This window comes from Rattus norvegicus, chromosome 2, assembly GCF_021556685.1.
Source record: "Rattus norvegicus strain SHRSP/BbbUtx chromosome 2, alternate assembly SHRSP_T2T, whole genome shotgun sequence".
In the NCBI taxonomy this organism is placed as follows: domain Eukaryota; kingdom Metazoa; phylum Chordata; class Mammalia; order Rodentia; family Muridae; genus Rattus; species Rattus norvegicus.
In genome coordinates this window covers 177,406,364-177,421,661 of record NC_141535.1, presented here as the reverse complement: position 1 = coordinate 177,421,661, position 15,298 = coordinate 177,406,364, and the positions used below count along the sequence as shown (strand labels likewise).

General features: G+C 47.0%; 2 protein-coding genes across 3 annotated transcripts; both read right to left on the bottom strand.

The window, feature by feature from the left end:
• Positions 1–673: 673 nt before the first annotated feature.
• On the bottom strand, positions 674–4,894 carry Jtb (jumping translocation breakpoint). Its single transcript, NM_019213.2, has 5 exons — positions 4,540–4,894; positions 4,347–4,384; positions 4,053–4,135; positions 3,181–3,260; positions 674–1,121 (listed from the first exon to the last, which is right to left on the bottom strand). Exons 1-5 carry the CDS (start codon positions 4,620–4,622, stop codon positions 965–967), a joined length of 441 nt encoding a protein of 146 aa, NP_062086.1. The 5' UTR covers positions 4,623–4,894; the 3' UTR covers positions 674–964.
• Positions 4,895–10,251: 5,357 nt separating this feature from the next.
• Positions 10,252–15,008, bottom strand: Rab13 (RAB13, member RAS oncogene family). Of its 2 annotated transcripts, none has more exons than XR_015670041.1 (8): positions 14,767–15,008; positions 13,557–13,617; positions 12,254–12,314; positions 11,960–12,037; positions 11,424–11,513; positions 11,275–11,369; positions 11,141–11,194; positions 10,252–10,706 (listed from the first exon to the last, which is right to left on the bottom strand). XR_015670041.1 is itself a non-coding variant. In NM_031092.2 (8 exon segments), coding segments are annotated over 8 exon segments (612 nt in total). In that variant the 5' UTR covers positions 14,891–14,975; the 3' UTR covers positions 10,566–10,628.
• Between the last annotated feature and the right edge of the window lie 290 nt (positions 15,009–15,298).

Sequence of the window (15,298 nt, the reverse complement as noted above, 5' to 3'; positions counted from 1 at the left end):
AAGTATACAGTACCACATCCAGCTTGGAAATTGTGTTTATTATTATGTATAAGGATGGTGTGTAAGTGTATTATTGTGTATACAAGTGGTGTAATACACATGTAAAGGTCAAGGGGCAACTTTTGGGTTCTTTCCTCTCACCACATAGTCTAAGAATCAAAATCAGGTCATCAGGACTATGCACCAAACATTTTTATTTATGTGTATGTGTTTCTATGTGAGTACATAACATATATGTCAACAGATTCCCCGGAACCAAGTACAGTCCTCTGGAAAAGCAGCAAGCTCTCTTAACTGCAGAGCCATGTCTCTAGCCACTGTACCAAACATCTTAATGCCTGAGCCCCTCTCCCAGCCCAGAACTTTTATATAAGGGTAAATGATGCTGGGAATTGAACTCAGGACCTCTGGAAGAGCAGTCAGTGTTCTTAACCACTAAGCCATCTCTCCAGTTCCTAGCAACTGAGCCAACTCACCAACCATTTTAAATTGAATTCATTTTTTGAGACAGAGTCTTACTAAGTATTCCTTGCTGGCCTGGAGCTCCGTATATAGTCCAAGCTGGCCTTGAACTCACAGAGATCTGCCTCTCTCTGCTGCCCAAGTGCTAGGACTTAAGGCATGTCCTAAAGCACGTGGTCCTCCCCAAGCCAAGTTATTTATACAGAAGGAAATTGTTTTACTCCTTTATTTCCTTTTTGTTTTCTTAAAGACAGCCTTACTGTGTAGTTCAGCCTAGCCGGCCTACAAATTTACCAAGGGTTCTCCTGCCCCATTCTCTCAAGTGCTGGGATTACAAGTCTGTTCGTGTCCAGCTCGATTTCACTCTTTATTGTGCTCATTAATGGCCTGGAAGAGGAAGTCATTGAAGATGCACTACCACAAGGCTTATGAGGGCACATTAGCCCTGAACTTTCTCCATCTGAGATGCATCCGTGGGACCCACCATACACAGCAGATTCAGCTATATGGATTCAATTTGCTTCCGGACTTTTTCAAGAGCCTTTCTGTCCAGCTGTCGCTGACGAATGATGACAAGGCAAGCGAAGACTAAAGCTACCCCCACCACGATGCCTTCAAACTTCCAAAATAAGTGTTGTTCCAGAAGAGCTGAACGGCAGCTGAGGGCAGAAAAGTACAGTCATTCCGGGGAAAATCAGGTTCTCTTAATTACTGTCCTCCACGTCAGCCTGCCCAAAATACCATCCAAAAATGAGAGAAAGTGTACTTAGTCGTGTCTGGTGAGCACCATTAACCAATTTGATTACTGTCTTTTTCTTTTTTGATAAAGTCTCACTAAATGGAGGTGGGGGTGAATGCCTTTAATCCCAGCACAGGGGAGGCAAGGTAGAGATCTCTGTGAGTTCAAAGACAGCCTGGACCACAGGGAGTTCTAGGACAGCCAGACCATACAAAGAAACCCTGTCTCAAAAACAAGACAAAGTCTCAAGTAGTACAAGCTGGCCTTGAACTCTCAATTCCCCTGCCTCTACTTCCTACGTGTTAGGATTACAAACATGTACTATCATGTCTAACTCTTCTTCCTTTAAAAAATGTTACATTTTTTTGTTATGTTGTATATGTGCACACTCATGCCAAGGAACAGGATGCCACGTCCCTGCCTAACTGCACCTCCCCACACTGCACACAAATTCACACCCCCCCCACTACACACACATTCACACACACACACACACACCGCACACACACTACATATACACACCACGCATACACTACATACACATGCCACACACACTCACTCACACACACTGCACACACACTACACACACATACCACACACACTCACTCACATACATACCACACACTACACTATACTTACACACACACACTCACACACTACATACACACACACCACACATACACTATACATACACTCACTCACACATACACTACATACACTCACACACACACTCACACACACTACATACACACACACCACACATACACACACACCACACATACACTACACATACACTCACACACACATACACATACACTCACACACACACTCACACACACTACATACACACACACACTACACACACACTCACACACACATACACACACACCACACATACACACACACCACACATACACACACACCACACATACACTACACACACACACACATACACACATATACACTCACCACACATACACTCACACACACATACACACCACACATACACACCATACATACACACACATACACACCACACCTACACTACACATGCACACACTCACACTCACACACACTCTCACACACACACTCACACACACTCTCACACACTCACACACACACCCCAGTCAGAAGACAACTTGCTGGAATGAGTTCTATACTTCTACCATCTGAGCTCTGAGGCTCAAACTCAAATTGCTGTATTTTTTAAAGATTTATTTACTTTATATGCATGACTGTTTTCTTTTTTCTTTTTCTTTTTTTTTTTCGGAGCTGGGGACCGAACCCAGGGCCTTGTGCTTCCTAGGCAAGAGCTCTACCACTGAGCTAAATCCCCAACCCCTTGCATGACTGTTTTCATGTATGTATGTACATGTACCATGTGTGTGCCTAATTCCTAAGGAGGGCAGGAGAGCATGCTGGATACCTGGGAACTGGAGTCAGAACAACTTTGTAGGTGCTGAGAACCAGTCAGGGTCCTCTGCAATAGTGGTGAGTGCCTTTAATCACCTAACCATCCAATCAGGCTCTCTAAGTGCCTTTAATCACTGAACCATCCAATCAGGCTCTCTTAGAATATGTCTGCCTCTGCCTTCTGGGCACGCTGAGATCAAAGATGTGTTAGCATCCTGGCTTAACTGCTTGCTTACTTGAGATAGGGTCTTACACAATAAAGCCTTGGCCAACTGAACGCCCCTCCTACTAGGCTGGTGGTGATCTCAGCCTGCTTCTGCCTCTTGAGAGCAGGGACTCAAGGTGTAACCCACCTCCCCCACACCCTACCCCATGCCAGACCAAATTCTTTGATCAGAGAACATAACAACAAAAAACTTAGTGCTGGAGACTAGGGTTAGGAAGTGGGGGTAATTTGGCTTAAAGTTCCTCCTCTTTCCAGTATGCCAAACCACACCAAGACCTGGAGATATCTTAACGTAGCAGGATCAGAAGAGGTAACCACAGAGTAGAGTAACAGTCCTCACCTTTTGAATTCATTCCTCTTAGATGAGCTGCATGTGATTTTCTCCACATACCCTGTAGAACCACACTCAGGTGTCGTTTTCTACCAAAAGAAACATGCAAAAGCATATGTTAGGAAGAGGTAAGCAAGAAACAGAGGACCTGCTGTTCAGAGTGAGCCAGAGCTTGACGACAGCACAGAGCTAAGGAAAAGCTCTGATGTGGATGGTGGAGGAACAATTAGGGGGGCAATGATCTACGAGGTAAGGAGAAATTCCAGAATCTTCTGTATTAACAAACATGAACAGATCAGGACACTGCCTTTAGTGTGGAAAAGTCTTGTTTTCAGAGGGAAATGAAGTGCAGGTTTGAGGGCTGCAGGGAGGCCTCTGTGGGTAAAGACATTTGAAGCCAAGATTAACAACCTGCACCCATTCAGTGGGAAGAGAGAAATAACTTCCTCAAGTTGTCCTCTGACTTCTATGGCACATGACCTACACAAAATGAGTATAATTTTCAAGGCCAGCCTGGCCTACATGATGAGTTCCAGGCTAGACAGTGCTATATTGCAAGACACTGTCTCAAAAAAAAAAAAAAAAAAAAAAAGGCTGAAGATATGGCTCAGTAGTTAAGAACACTGGTTGCTCTTGGAGAGGATGGAGTTCCATTCACAGCACCCACGTGAGGACTCAATCTTTTCTAACTCTGATTCCAGGAGATCTGATGACTGTTTCTGGATTTTGGGGGCAACAAACACACACCCTGAATACATGCAGGCAAAACACCTATATACATAAAATGAAACAAACAAAAAATATGATCTGAACATAACCTAAGAGTCTGAGAGGAAAGCAGGAAGACACTGCGATGACATACTTAAAAAAAAAATACTCACAATCTGGAAGTTAGAACACGGAGTACACTCTTCGGTCACCACAAACTCTTCTACCAACCAACATGGTGAAGTTGATGTGCTCACTAAAAGGAGAGAGAGAAAAACGGCCAGCCGAAGACCATTCAAAAAAACATTTCTCTCAAAGGCTCTGCCCATCTAGCTTCCCAACACAGGGCTTGCCCGCCCTCACTCCAGGTGGCACCTCCTTTTTCTATCTGTGTTCTGGGTGTACTAAAAAGGCATTAGAAACAAACAAGCTATAGAGAGGTACAGGATTCTCGGGCAATCACCCACCTGATAGCTTCTCCTCGCGCACCGGGGCCTCTGCTTCGCTGCAGGTAGGGAAAAGGGGCAAGAACAAGGGTGAACTCGCCGAAAACAGGGCACACCCACTTTTGACGTCAGTGGATGAAGAGTCCCGGTTCCTAAGGGCGTAGACTATGGGGTTCGCCCGCGATCCCCCTGTCCCTCCCCAGTACCCACTTACCAGAGCTTTAAGGTGAAAGCGCACAGCAACCAACAGAGGTGGCCGCCCCGGGGGAGGCCACGCCTCCCCGCGCCCACGAGCATGGAGCGGTCAGGGTCGCACCTGTTGCAGCAGACCTCCCGGAGGTTCCAGCTCAGAGCAGCCAAATGCCAGAGTTCTCAATCTGGGCCAACTAGAGCTCTATTGGAACGGCCTCGTGACCACGGCGAGAATAATCCATGTAGATGTCTTGGCTAGAAGCGCGAGGTCTTGATGAGGGCGCAGGCGGCCGGGAGAAGGGCACGCGGGTCCGGACTTAGTACCCCTGCCCCCTGGCCTCGGTCTCGGGAGCGGCCATCTTGCTCGCGGAGGCTCCTGGTCCCGGCACTAGCGGCGCCGACTCTTCCCGGGTGCTCTCGTCTATCTCCTGCTGTAGTCGTTCCGGACTCGGTGGCAACTGAATCTCACTGAGTTTGCGCAGGATCACGCGACTCTTCAGCTGGGCGCCGCGCGGCAGTGTGGTCCTTGTAGTGTTTGCAGAGCCGGCTGGATCGGCGGTATAGGAGATTTCGTTTGTTCTGGGTTCGCCTTTCCCCGATATCACCTGTTTGTCTATTTAGAACTAGGAGAGCGGGGAGGAATAAAAAGCGCCGCTCTGTCTGGACCTGGGGCCTTCATCAAAGCTTTGGGCTTACTATTAGGCTCTTGACAGCCTCCCCATTTCTGCCTTAACACCCTGGCGGGTCTTGCCAAGTTGGGTCCCGGAAATCTGCTGATGAGAGGAGGAACTGAATCGAATTTGAAACTCGCTTTTGTCCCTGGACCCACACCCGACTCTACAAATGAATAGTGTCTGTTTCCCCTTATGTTAGTGCGAAACTGCTTCACAGAACTATTCCTTTGAAAAACCTCAGATGTTCTCATCTCTCCCTTGCTCCTACAAATAGGGAAATGATCTCAAGGCTAAGAGCACGGAGATTTTTAATATTTATTTGGTTGGTTGGTTTATTTTGTATTTTATATTGTATTATTATTTATTATCATTATTTTGAGGCAGTAGGGTTTCTCTGTGCAGCTCTGGCTGTCCTGGAACTTGTTTTTTAGACCATGCTGGTCTCAAACTCAGAGATCTGCCTGCCTCTGCCACCCGAGAGCTGGGATTAAAGGCATGTCACCTCTGCCTGACTAGAGCATAGAGATTTTATTTTATTTTTTTGGAGCTGAGGACCGAACCCAGGGCCTTGCGATTGCTAGGCAAGCGCTCTACCACTGAGCTAAATCTCCAACCCCTGAGATTTTAAATTTAAAGTAATATTGGAACTAGATTCAGGATCTTTTCAGCTACTCGATTGGTGTTGTGGTGACTCAAGCCTTTAGTCCTAGTACTAAGGAGGCAGGAGGAGTTTGAGACCAGCCTTGTCAAGTAGCAAGTTCCAAACCAGCCAGAATTAGATGATGAAACTCTGTCAAGAAAGAAAGGAAGGAAGGAAGAAGGAAGGAGAAGAAAAAAAAAGAAAGTATCTATTCTGATGAAGAGATGGCTCAGTAGTTAAGAGCATTAGTTGTTCTTCCTGAGGATCCAGATTTGATTCCCAGCATCCACAGGGACTCCTAACTACTTGTAAACACATTTAGTTGCAGGAGGTCTCACACTCTCTTTTGGATACCACCGGCACCAGGCATGCACAGGATACACACCAAAACATACACATACTTTTTAAAAATACATTCTTCCCTGGGGTGTTAATCTTGCTGGGCATGGTGGTGCGGGCCTCGAATGCCAGCACTTGGGAGGTAGAGAGGCAGGCAGATCTCTGAGTTTGAGGCCATCCTTGTCTACAGAGTGAGTTCCAGGACCTCCAGGGCTAATCAGAGAAACCTCACTAGAAAAACAAAACAAAACAAGATAGTAGTTTCCTTGGGGGGGTCACTGTCTTTTTGCTGCTTGAGTCTTGATACGGAGCACTGGTTGCCCTTCAACTGGCAGCAGTTCTGCCTTTGCCTCTGAAATGCCAATTCCAGAGTATTTGAGACCCTATCTCCAAAACTAAGTAAATCAATTCCCTTTTATCCCAGCATTTGAAAGGCAGAGGCAAGTGGATCTCTGAGTTCAAGGCTAGCCTCATCTACAGAGCAAATTCCAAGACAGCAAGAGCTACACAGAGCAGGGGTTGGGGATTTAGCTCAGTGGTAGAGCGCTTGCCTAGCAAGTGCAAGGCCCTGGGTTCGGTCCCCAGCTCCGAAAAAAAAAGAAAAAAAAAGAAAAAAAAAAAGCTACACAGAGAAACCTTGTCAGGAGGGAAGGAAGGAAGGGAGGGAGGGAGTTAGGAGAAGGAAGGAAGGAAGGAAGGAATTTTACCCAGGCAGTATCTTACAAGGCCAAGCTGTATTGTTTTGGAAGTTAACCTGGTTTTCTGTACTACTATTCTTCTATCTCTGTTTTAAGCACAATTTCTCAAATACATTGGACTTTTTACTCCTCCTGAGCCCCTTTCCCCACCATCTGGCAGCTTGTTCATGCAGACTTAAACAAAGCCACAAAGCACACACACACAGACACACACAGACACACAGACACAGACACAGACACAGACACACACACACACACACTTCTCTACGGAGATGATGAATCTTACAGCTTGTCTGCCCTGGGAAATATTTAACTCTAATAAAATTCCTCTTGAACTTAAGGGGAAAGCAGGCACACCTTCCCCCATAAGTGAGAGTCTTGTCTCAAAAATACACATACATCTTTCTGTTGTGTGGGTCTACATTGAGTGCTTTTGTGCCATGGTGTGCTTGTAGAGGTCCAAGGACAATTTTCTAGAAGGTTCTTTTCACCTTAAGGCAGGATCTTTTCCTGTGCTGTGCTCTTCCTGGCAATTCTCCTGTTTCCACATCCCACCTCATTTAGGAGTGCTGTGGTTGCAGATGTGTGACTCAGCATCTGGCTTTTTCCGAGGTTCTGCCAGCCTGTGCCCTCCAACCCTACATCTTGATGGAATTCATGTTGTCAGGCTTCATGGCTAACACTTCTCCCTATTTTCTCAGCACTTGATTTTGTTTATTTAAGACTGCATGTCATTGTGTAGTCCAGGCCGAGAAACATAGCTGAGGTATGGGATTCCCATGAATGAGAACAGACTAAGCTATGTCAGAAAACTGTCTCAAAGTGGAGAATAAAAGAGAGTGAAAGAGGGTAAAATATACACAGGGTAAGTGTATCCCGCCTGAACTTTCTGGCTGTACTTTTGTGTGTCAATAGTTTTATCTTTCAGGAATTAAATGTTGTTTATGTCACAGCACTTGGGAGGCAGGAGGACCACTGCAAGTTTAGGGCCAGCCTGGTCTACATCGTGAGACCCAGTGTGACAATCTGAATGAGAACGGCCTCTATAAGCACATATATTTGAATGCTTGGTGCCCAGTTGTTAGAACATTTTGGTAAGGATTAGGGGGTGTGGCCTTGTTGGAGGAGAAGTCATTGGGGGTTGGCTTTGAGGTTTCAAAAGCCAACAGGACGTTCAGTTAGCTCTTTCTCTGCTTTGTGCTTGTGGATCATCACATAGAGCTCACAGCTACTGCTCTGGAGCCATGCCTGCTTGCTTCCATGTTCCCCACCATGCCAGTCATGGACTCTAACCCTCTGAAAATGTAAGCAAGCCACTAATAAACTCTTCTTTAAGTTGCCTTGGTCAAGGAGTGCAACTGAACTTTTGGCTACTTTGTGGGTTCTTCTTCCACCCTTCACTTACCCATCTTCTCCTGCCCTTTCAACCTCCTAACACTAGGTAGGAAAGAAAAGGATAGAGGGGCACGGGAGCAACGATATTGCTGGACTACTTCCTGTGATTAGGAGCGGGTTCTTTGGAGCAAGTTAGATCTTCACCATAATTATATCTAATTTCTTCTTATCTCTTCGTGCACAATTACTTAACAAACAGCATTCAACCGCCAGCTGGCTGACAGCCCCGTCTATTGGGGCCTAGCATTTATATATCCTCTGAAAAGTCCCCAGAATTCCAAACACCACACACTGGCAAGAACTATCTGCAGCTGGCAAAATCATGCCCCTGCTAGAGCACGAGTTAAATCATGGGCAGCTGCAGCGAAGCAGCCCCATATCCCACACCTGGGATTAAAACAAAAAGACATTCTTACAATATTTCTGTGTTTTTAAAGAAACCAAAACTCTCACTACAATGGTGTCTCCTCACAGCAGTAGAAAAGTAACAAAGACACCCAGTTGCATGAAATAAAAAAGGGGAGAGACAGAAGACAGTTCAACAGGGAAAAGTCTTGGGTGTGTAAACTGATGACCTGAGTCCAGTCCTCGGGAGGACCAAGCTGACCCCAGGAGCTGTCTTCCACATTTAAAATGCAGCCTCACATGTAACAATAAAAATAAAAATTTAGGGCTGGAGAGATGGCTCAGTGGTTAAGAGCACTGACTGCTCTTCCAGAGGTCCTGAGTTCAATTCCCAGCAACCACATGGTGGCTCATGACCAACTGTATTGGGGTCTGATGCCCTCTTCTGGTGTGCCTGAAGACAGCGACAGTGTACTCATAAAAAAAAAATCTAAAAATAAATAAATAAATAAAAATTTATTTATTTTTAGACAAGTCCTACTATTGTAGTCCTAGCTAGCCTGGATCTCCCAGAGATCTACCTGCCTTGGCTCCCTGAATACTGGGATTAAAGGCCTGAGGCACCACGCCTGGCAAAAAACAAAAAGCAACCAACCAACCAACCAACTAACCAGCTGGTTTTCTTTTAAAAGTTCGTCTACTTCTGCTTACCTATGCCATCAAAAAACTGTTTAGTGATTACTGTGTGGTCCAAAGCAGATGCTCGGTAAATACAAACAAGTGAATCTCCCGTGTCTCTTCCGCCCTTTCAAATTGTGAAAAAAGGACTTTTACTTGTTTATATCAAAAGATGGCAAGTCCACGATTGGTCAATATATCATGAGTCTTGACCACCTTATAAAACTACTACAGTAAAAGAATCTTTACTGTAGTAAAGACACACCAGACCTCTTTACTCTTCTCTACCTGGCCAAGCTTACAAAAGGCCTTACTGCATTCCCTGTAATGACCTGCACTTGCAGCTGAACCTTCCCTTCCTTCTCTCATTTCCTTTTTGAGGATTCTTTTAAAACTAGTCCATCTCAAAAGACTCTGAAGCGAGCTCCTAACAGCGGGGTGAGACGGAGTCAGCCACACTTGGCATTAGAACTAAACCTAAGTGACTTTCAGTTTGGGTTGTGGCACGCCGTTTTTTACTGAAAGACATCGGCTTGCCAGGTTCCTCTTACTTTGTTCATGTGTTTCTTGGTGGAACACTGAGAATGTTCTTTTCTAACAAAAGCAGCTAACAGTGCCCATCAAACACCATTTGACTACAGCAGAATCAAAGATGCTTCCCATCTCCTTGGGTAAACCATATTAAGTGCTGCTGTTTCCTGAAGCTTGGTTCAAATCCTTCATCCTGGCTTACTATTGCTAAAGGCATGGTTCCGGCCACTCTTGTCCTCAGGAACCCATAGTGGAAAAAGGATGTCCATTCTTCAGGCTGCCCTTTCTCCTTGCTGTTTTCATCACCAGTTAAAGAGTTGGGGTAAGGAAGGGGGACCCAGCCAGATTCAGGAGAACTAATATCCTGGCATGACAGAAATTGGATTTGAGTAAAGAGCAATTCTGACAATAATGAAAGTAATGCAAATGGAACATTCGTGCCAAACAGTGGCCTTTAATACTAACAAAGATCTGTGGAGTGAGAGACCCTCAGAGTAGGGCCGAGCCAGCCTCTCGGGACCCGAACCCTGAACCAGGAATGGAGAGATCAGCATACTGACATTAATGTTGGACGGTCCGAGACCTGAGACCTTCTTCTTTTTCTCTTCTCAAACCCCTTCTCTTCACTTTTCACGTCCTTGGTTCCTCGCCCTCCTTTCCCTGCCCATTTCATCTTTCCTTCCTCCCCTGTCATCCACCCCTCCAGGCACCACCACAGCTCCTCCCCTCTGTTTTCCATCAGTCTACCTCAGTCCACCTCCCTCAGGTCTAGCCTCCAGGTTCAGGGTGAATAGGAGGCAAGAAATGTTCCTCAGCCCAAGGAGCACTTGTTGCTGTTCTTCTTGTCAGATACTTTCAGGTCAGTGCTTGAGGGCTTGCTGCTGTTTCCCTAGAGTTGGGAAGGTGGAAAGATCAGGTATGTGAAGGGCTGGCAGGAGGATCAGTCTATAGACACCCTCACCCCCACTCTCTCCCACATCCCCCACTGTCCACCTCCACATTGTGGTTAATCTTGGCCTTGTTCCTCCTCCTCGACTGTTTTTTCTGTGTAGCTCTGGCAGTCCTGAAATTCATACTGTAGACTAGGCTGGCCTTGAACTCATAGATCAGCCTGCCTCTGCCTCCCTAGTGCTGGCATTAAAGGTGTGCTCCACAGGCACTCTGAGTTTAGAAAGAGTAGCAGAGGATGAACTTGAACTCCTGATCCTTCTGCCAGCATCTCTTGGTGCTGAGACCATAGGAGAGCAGTACCACAGTACTCTCCAGTCACTTCAGTTCTTGAAGACACACGCTGTGGGACTCAGCCAAGTAGAACCAACTCACCGATCTCCGGCCTCCTGTCTTGAGCAAGATGTCACGGGCCAGGGAACTGAAAGCCTAAAGGGGAAATTGGTTAGCTGGGGTTGAAGGAGGGGATAAACCTACTAGTATTTTATCTCTTGGAGAGTGACTCTCACCTCATCCACATTCACACTGGATTTGGCACTTGTCTCAAAAAATCGGATTCTGTGCTCTCGGGCCAACTGTAGGGGATGAGGTAGGAAGGAGAGAGCTGGATAAAGGGCAGAAGCAAGGCATTCGGCCACAGCAGCCCGGCCTGACTCACCCTCTCAGCCTGCTCTCTCTGCACCTTCCGCTTGGCTTCCATGTCACATTTGTTCCCCAGCAGAAGGCGCTCCACTCCAGCAGACGCGTTCTGGAGACAGCAAAACAAGCAGAAGGTGGGTCTTTCCTCTAAGTCCTGCACTTAGAAAGCTGAGGCAGGAGGAGTTCTGTGAGCTCAAGACCTGTTTGGGTTACCCGTTAAGTTTCACACCAGCTGGGGCTACTACAGAGGGAGACCCTGTCTCAGGAGGAAAACAAAAACAAAGGAGGGTTGGGGCAGGAGAGGGCTCAGCTGTTAGGAGCACTAGCTGGTCTTCCAGAGGACCTGGGTTCAATTGGTGGCTCACAACCATCTGTCACTCCAGTCCCAGGAGTCCACCAACTTCTTCTGACTTCTAAGGGCACCACCAGACTCTTGGTTCACAGGTATACACGCAGGCACAACACCCATACACATTAAAGTGGAAGCCTGCCCATCCTAACCCCCACGCCCTTCAGGGGTTTCTTTGTTCCCCCGTGTCTTTGGAGGCATCTTACCTCTTTGATGCTTTTCATCCAGTTCTGAATATTCTCAAAGGATTTCTCATCTGTGATGTCATATACTAGGATAATGCCCTAAGGGATGGTAAAGTTCACCTTGGACCACATTCCCACTTAGGTTTTTGTTGTCCTCTAAGTGACCATCCAAGTCAGGTCCATAAGTCTAGTCACAGGCTACATGGGGCTCTCTGTAATGTGCACCGTGCCCTCCTTCTTTACCCCTGCATGCTCATACCCCTCTGTGCTCATGAAACTATGACTGTAACCCATGTCCAGACCCACCCTTCATACCATGGCTCCACGGTAATAGGCGGTGGTTATTGTCTTGAATCGTTCTTGGCCAGCTGTGTCCCTGAGGCAGAAGTTTTCATAGAGTGAGATAGAAGCAAGAAGTCTTCAAGGGAGAAGTCTTTTCCTAAGAATTCAGCTTTTGAAACACTGGAGGTGGGGGCTGAAAGGAAAAGACTCAGGAAACGGTAAGGGGGACAGGGAGAAGGACAGTTGGGTTGCTATTCAGACATTACAGGCCTGGGAAACAGGATGTCTCCTGTTTACTCACAGATGCCAAGCACTGTCTTAAGTATCACTTTGTGTGTGTGTGTGTGTGTGTGTGTGTGTGTGTGTGTGTGTGTGTGATCCTATCTAACTCTCACTGTATCATTGTGAGGCATGGCTCCTTGTCCCCATTTTATAAATGAAACAAACTTGTGGAGGGAGGCTGGGTCATTACTGAAGGTCAAGCAAAAGTAAAGTAGCAGAACCAGGGTTAGACACTATCTGCTGCTGCTTGTCTGGTATACAAGAATGCTTCAGGAAAGCCTCATAGTGCTCCTGTGCCTGGAGTGTCTACAGCCTCCTTCAGATAGTCAGGTTACAGTTATTAATTACTGTGTGGTTTTTAAAATACAGTCTCTCTACATAGCCCTGGCTGTTCTAGAACTCACCCTGTAGACCGGGCTGACCTCAAACTCACAGAGATCCACTTGCCTCTGCTCCTGGAGTACTGGGACTCAAAGTGTGTCCCAGCATTTACACCCAGGTTGCTCTGAAAAGTTTAGAGAGCAATAGATTGGGAGTCAAATTTGTAATTCTGCACTTATCTTTTAACCACTTAGAACCTGTTTCTACATCATGGCTCAAAAGACATTTGTTCTCAAGTCCAGAGAATGCTCTGGGTGAGGAAAAGACACAAACGAACTGAAAGTGGGACACCAGGAAGAGAGACGCAGGGCCAGCTGATAGCTGACTAAGCGAAATGGAAGAATTAGGAGATGTACTGGACCAGGGGAAAAAAGGGAAGAAAGCAAAACAGAAAGACCAACATGGTGCCACATGCCTGCACATGCCTGTAACACAGGAGACAGGAGCTAATAAAGGTCTTTCTTTCTCAGCTACCAGCTACATAGTGAGTTCCAGGCCATCCTGGGCTGCATGAGACTGTGTCTAAAAAACAAAACAAAACAAAACCCAAAAAAACAAAAACTAAACTGAAAAGAGAAAAAGTAAGATAGAAGAACTGAAAGGGGGGGGTTGCAAGTGGGGGAGGGTGGGTTCAAAGGTCAGTCTGGTCGGGAGAGCTGGGCAGCTTACTTACCAGACTTGCAGTTTGATTCTCTTCCCCTCTATTTCCACAGTTCGGATCTTGAAATCAATTCCTGGGGTGAAGGGTGTGAAAGCCAGGGAAGCATGGGTGAATGTGTGAAAGGGATGGGGGGAGAGAGTGGGGGCTGGATGTGTGAATAGGAGAGCTTTCCAAAGCTTTAGTCCAATGGTAAGCATACTGTTTTTCCTCAGACTTTATGACGTTTTGGAGAAAGGTGGTGAAACTCTTCGGGCGGGCTAAAAGCATGCCAGCTGACAACTTTTCCCTCCATCTCTACCACACTGTTCCGTTCTTCTTTCCCCCTCCCCCAACAGACACCTCAGGTCCACCACCCACCCTGCTCACCCTTGGGGGTAGTGAGGAATGAGAAAGGCAGCTGACTGAGTCTATGTGAATTAACTAGTGAGCTAGGTGGGCACAGGAAAAGAGAGAGAGAGAGAGAGAGAGAGAGAGAGAGAGAGAGAGAGAGAGAGAGAGAAAGAGATTGATTCTTTCCCTTTTGTCACCAGGGGAGATGAGATTCCCAGTCAAGAGGGAATGAAGAAAGATAAAGAGAGGAAGGGAGGAGGGAAAAGGGGAAAGGATACTCTTCTTACTGGAAGTCTGGGCACATCTCCCAGGTCTCTTGGGGGACTCCTAAAAGTGTCTGAGTGCCAAAGCTTACTCAGAGACCCCAGAGTCCCCTCCCTTCCACTTTCCCCACTCGGCAGCACAGTCAGCCACTCTGCAGTACCTTGCTGAGGTAAGGGGGCTAGAAGGATGATTTGAAGGTAGAGCCAACCCGTGCTGGGGGAAGTTTGGAGCCCAGTGGGTCAGTATAAAGCCAACAGAACTGGGAAGCAGGGAAAAGAGAAATTGTGAAGAGTGAATCTAGAGAGTTTAGGTGAAGAGATGTATTGAAGAAGGAAGCAGATGGAAATGAAAATAACCTATGAGGATTTAAAGAGACTAGGGAGATAGTACCAAGAAATGGGGTGGGTGGCAGCAACTGGGGCTACCTGGAATCATCAGAAAGGCTTGAAGTTTTGAGTGTTATTCAGGGACATTATGGGGGATGGGTCTGGGGCAGGGTCGACAGACTGAAAATTAGTGTCTTTCTCTAAGGGGATCAAAAAAGTAGGTTCCTTAGTCTTTCAGGAGCCCGTGTATGAGGGTGGGCAGAGGGTGGGTCTGGGGTCTGGTATACAGACTGTGGGCTCACCGATGGTGGAGATGTAAGTGCTGTTGAAGTTGTCCTCTGCAAAGCGAATGATGAGACAAGTCTTGCCCACCCCCGAGTCCCCGATCAGCAGCAACTTGAAGAGGTGGTCGTAGGCTTTGGCCATGGCGGACACTGGGGGCGCCGGGGGAGGGGTCGGGAAGAGCCAACGCTGGTAGGCGGGATCGGAGGGTTGGCAGGCAGAAACCGCCAGAGTCCCAGCCAGGAAGTTTTCCTCCCTCTCCGCCCAGGCCCCGGGAAAAGAAGAGAGGCGGCCCTGCTCCGGGCTCCACCCCTCTTCGCTAGTGGAGAGGCCTGTCCAGCTCTAGCAGTCCGGGCGCTGCCTCCCCGGCCTCGAAGAGCCAGTCTCCCTAGCCCTTCCCATTGCCTTTGGCTAGCTGTCTTTCCTCTCTTTCTACCGAAGTAGAAAGAGGAATTTTAAAAAGATTAGGGAAAGAGGGAAAGAAATTTACCAGTGGTGGAGAGAGGGGTGGCACTGGAAATTGATAAAGGGCTGAGGCGCTATTCATAAGCT

Coding starts and splice junctions, on each gene's coding strand:
- Jtb (NM_019213.2), bottom strand. CDS start 4,622: ATGCTCGTGGGCGCGGGGAGGCGTGGCCTCCCCCGGGGCGGCCACCTC. Junction 4,385..4,539: donor GCTTTCACCTTAAAGCTCTG/GTAAGTGGGTAC, acceptor CCCTACCTGCAG/CGAAGCAGAGGCCCCGGTGC. Junction 1,122..3,180: donor AAGAGGAATGAATTCAAAAG/GTGAGGACTGTT, acceptor TTCTGCCCTCAG/CTGCCGTTCAGCTCTTCTGG.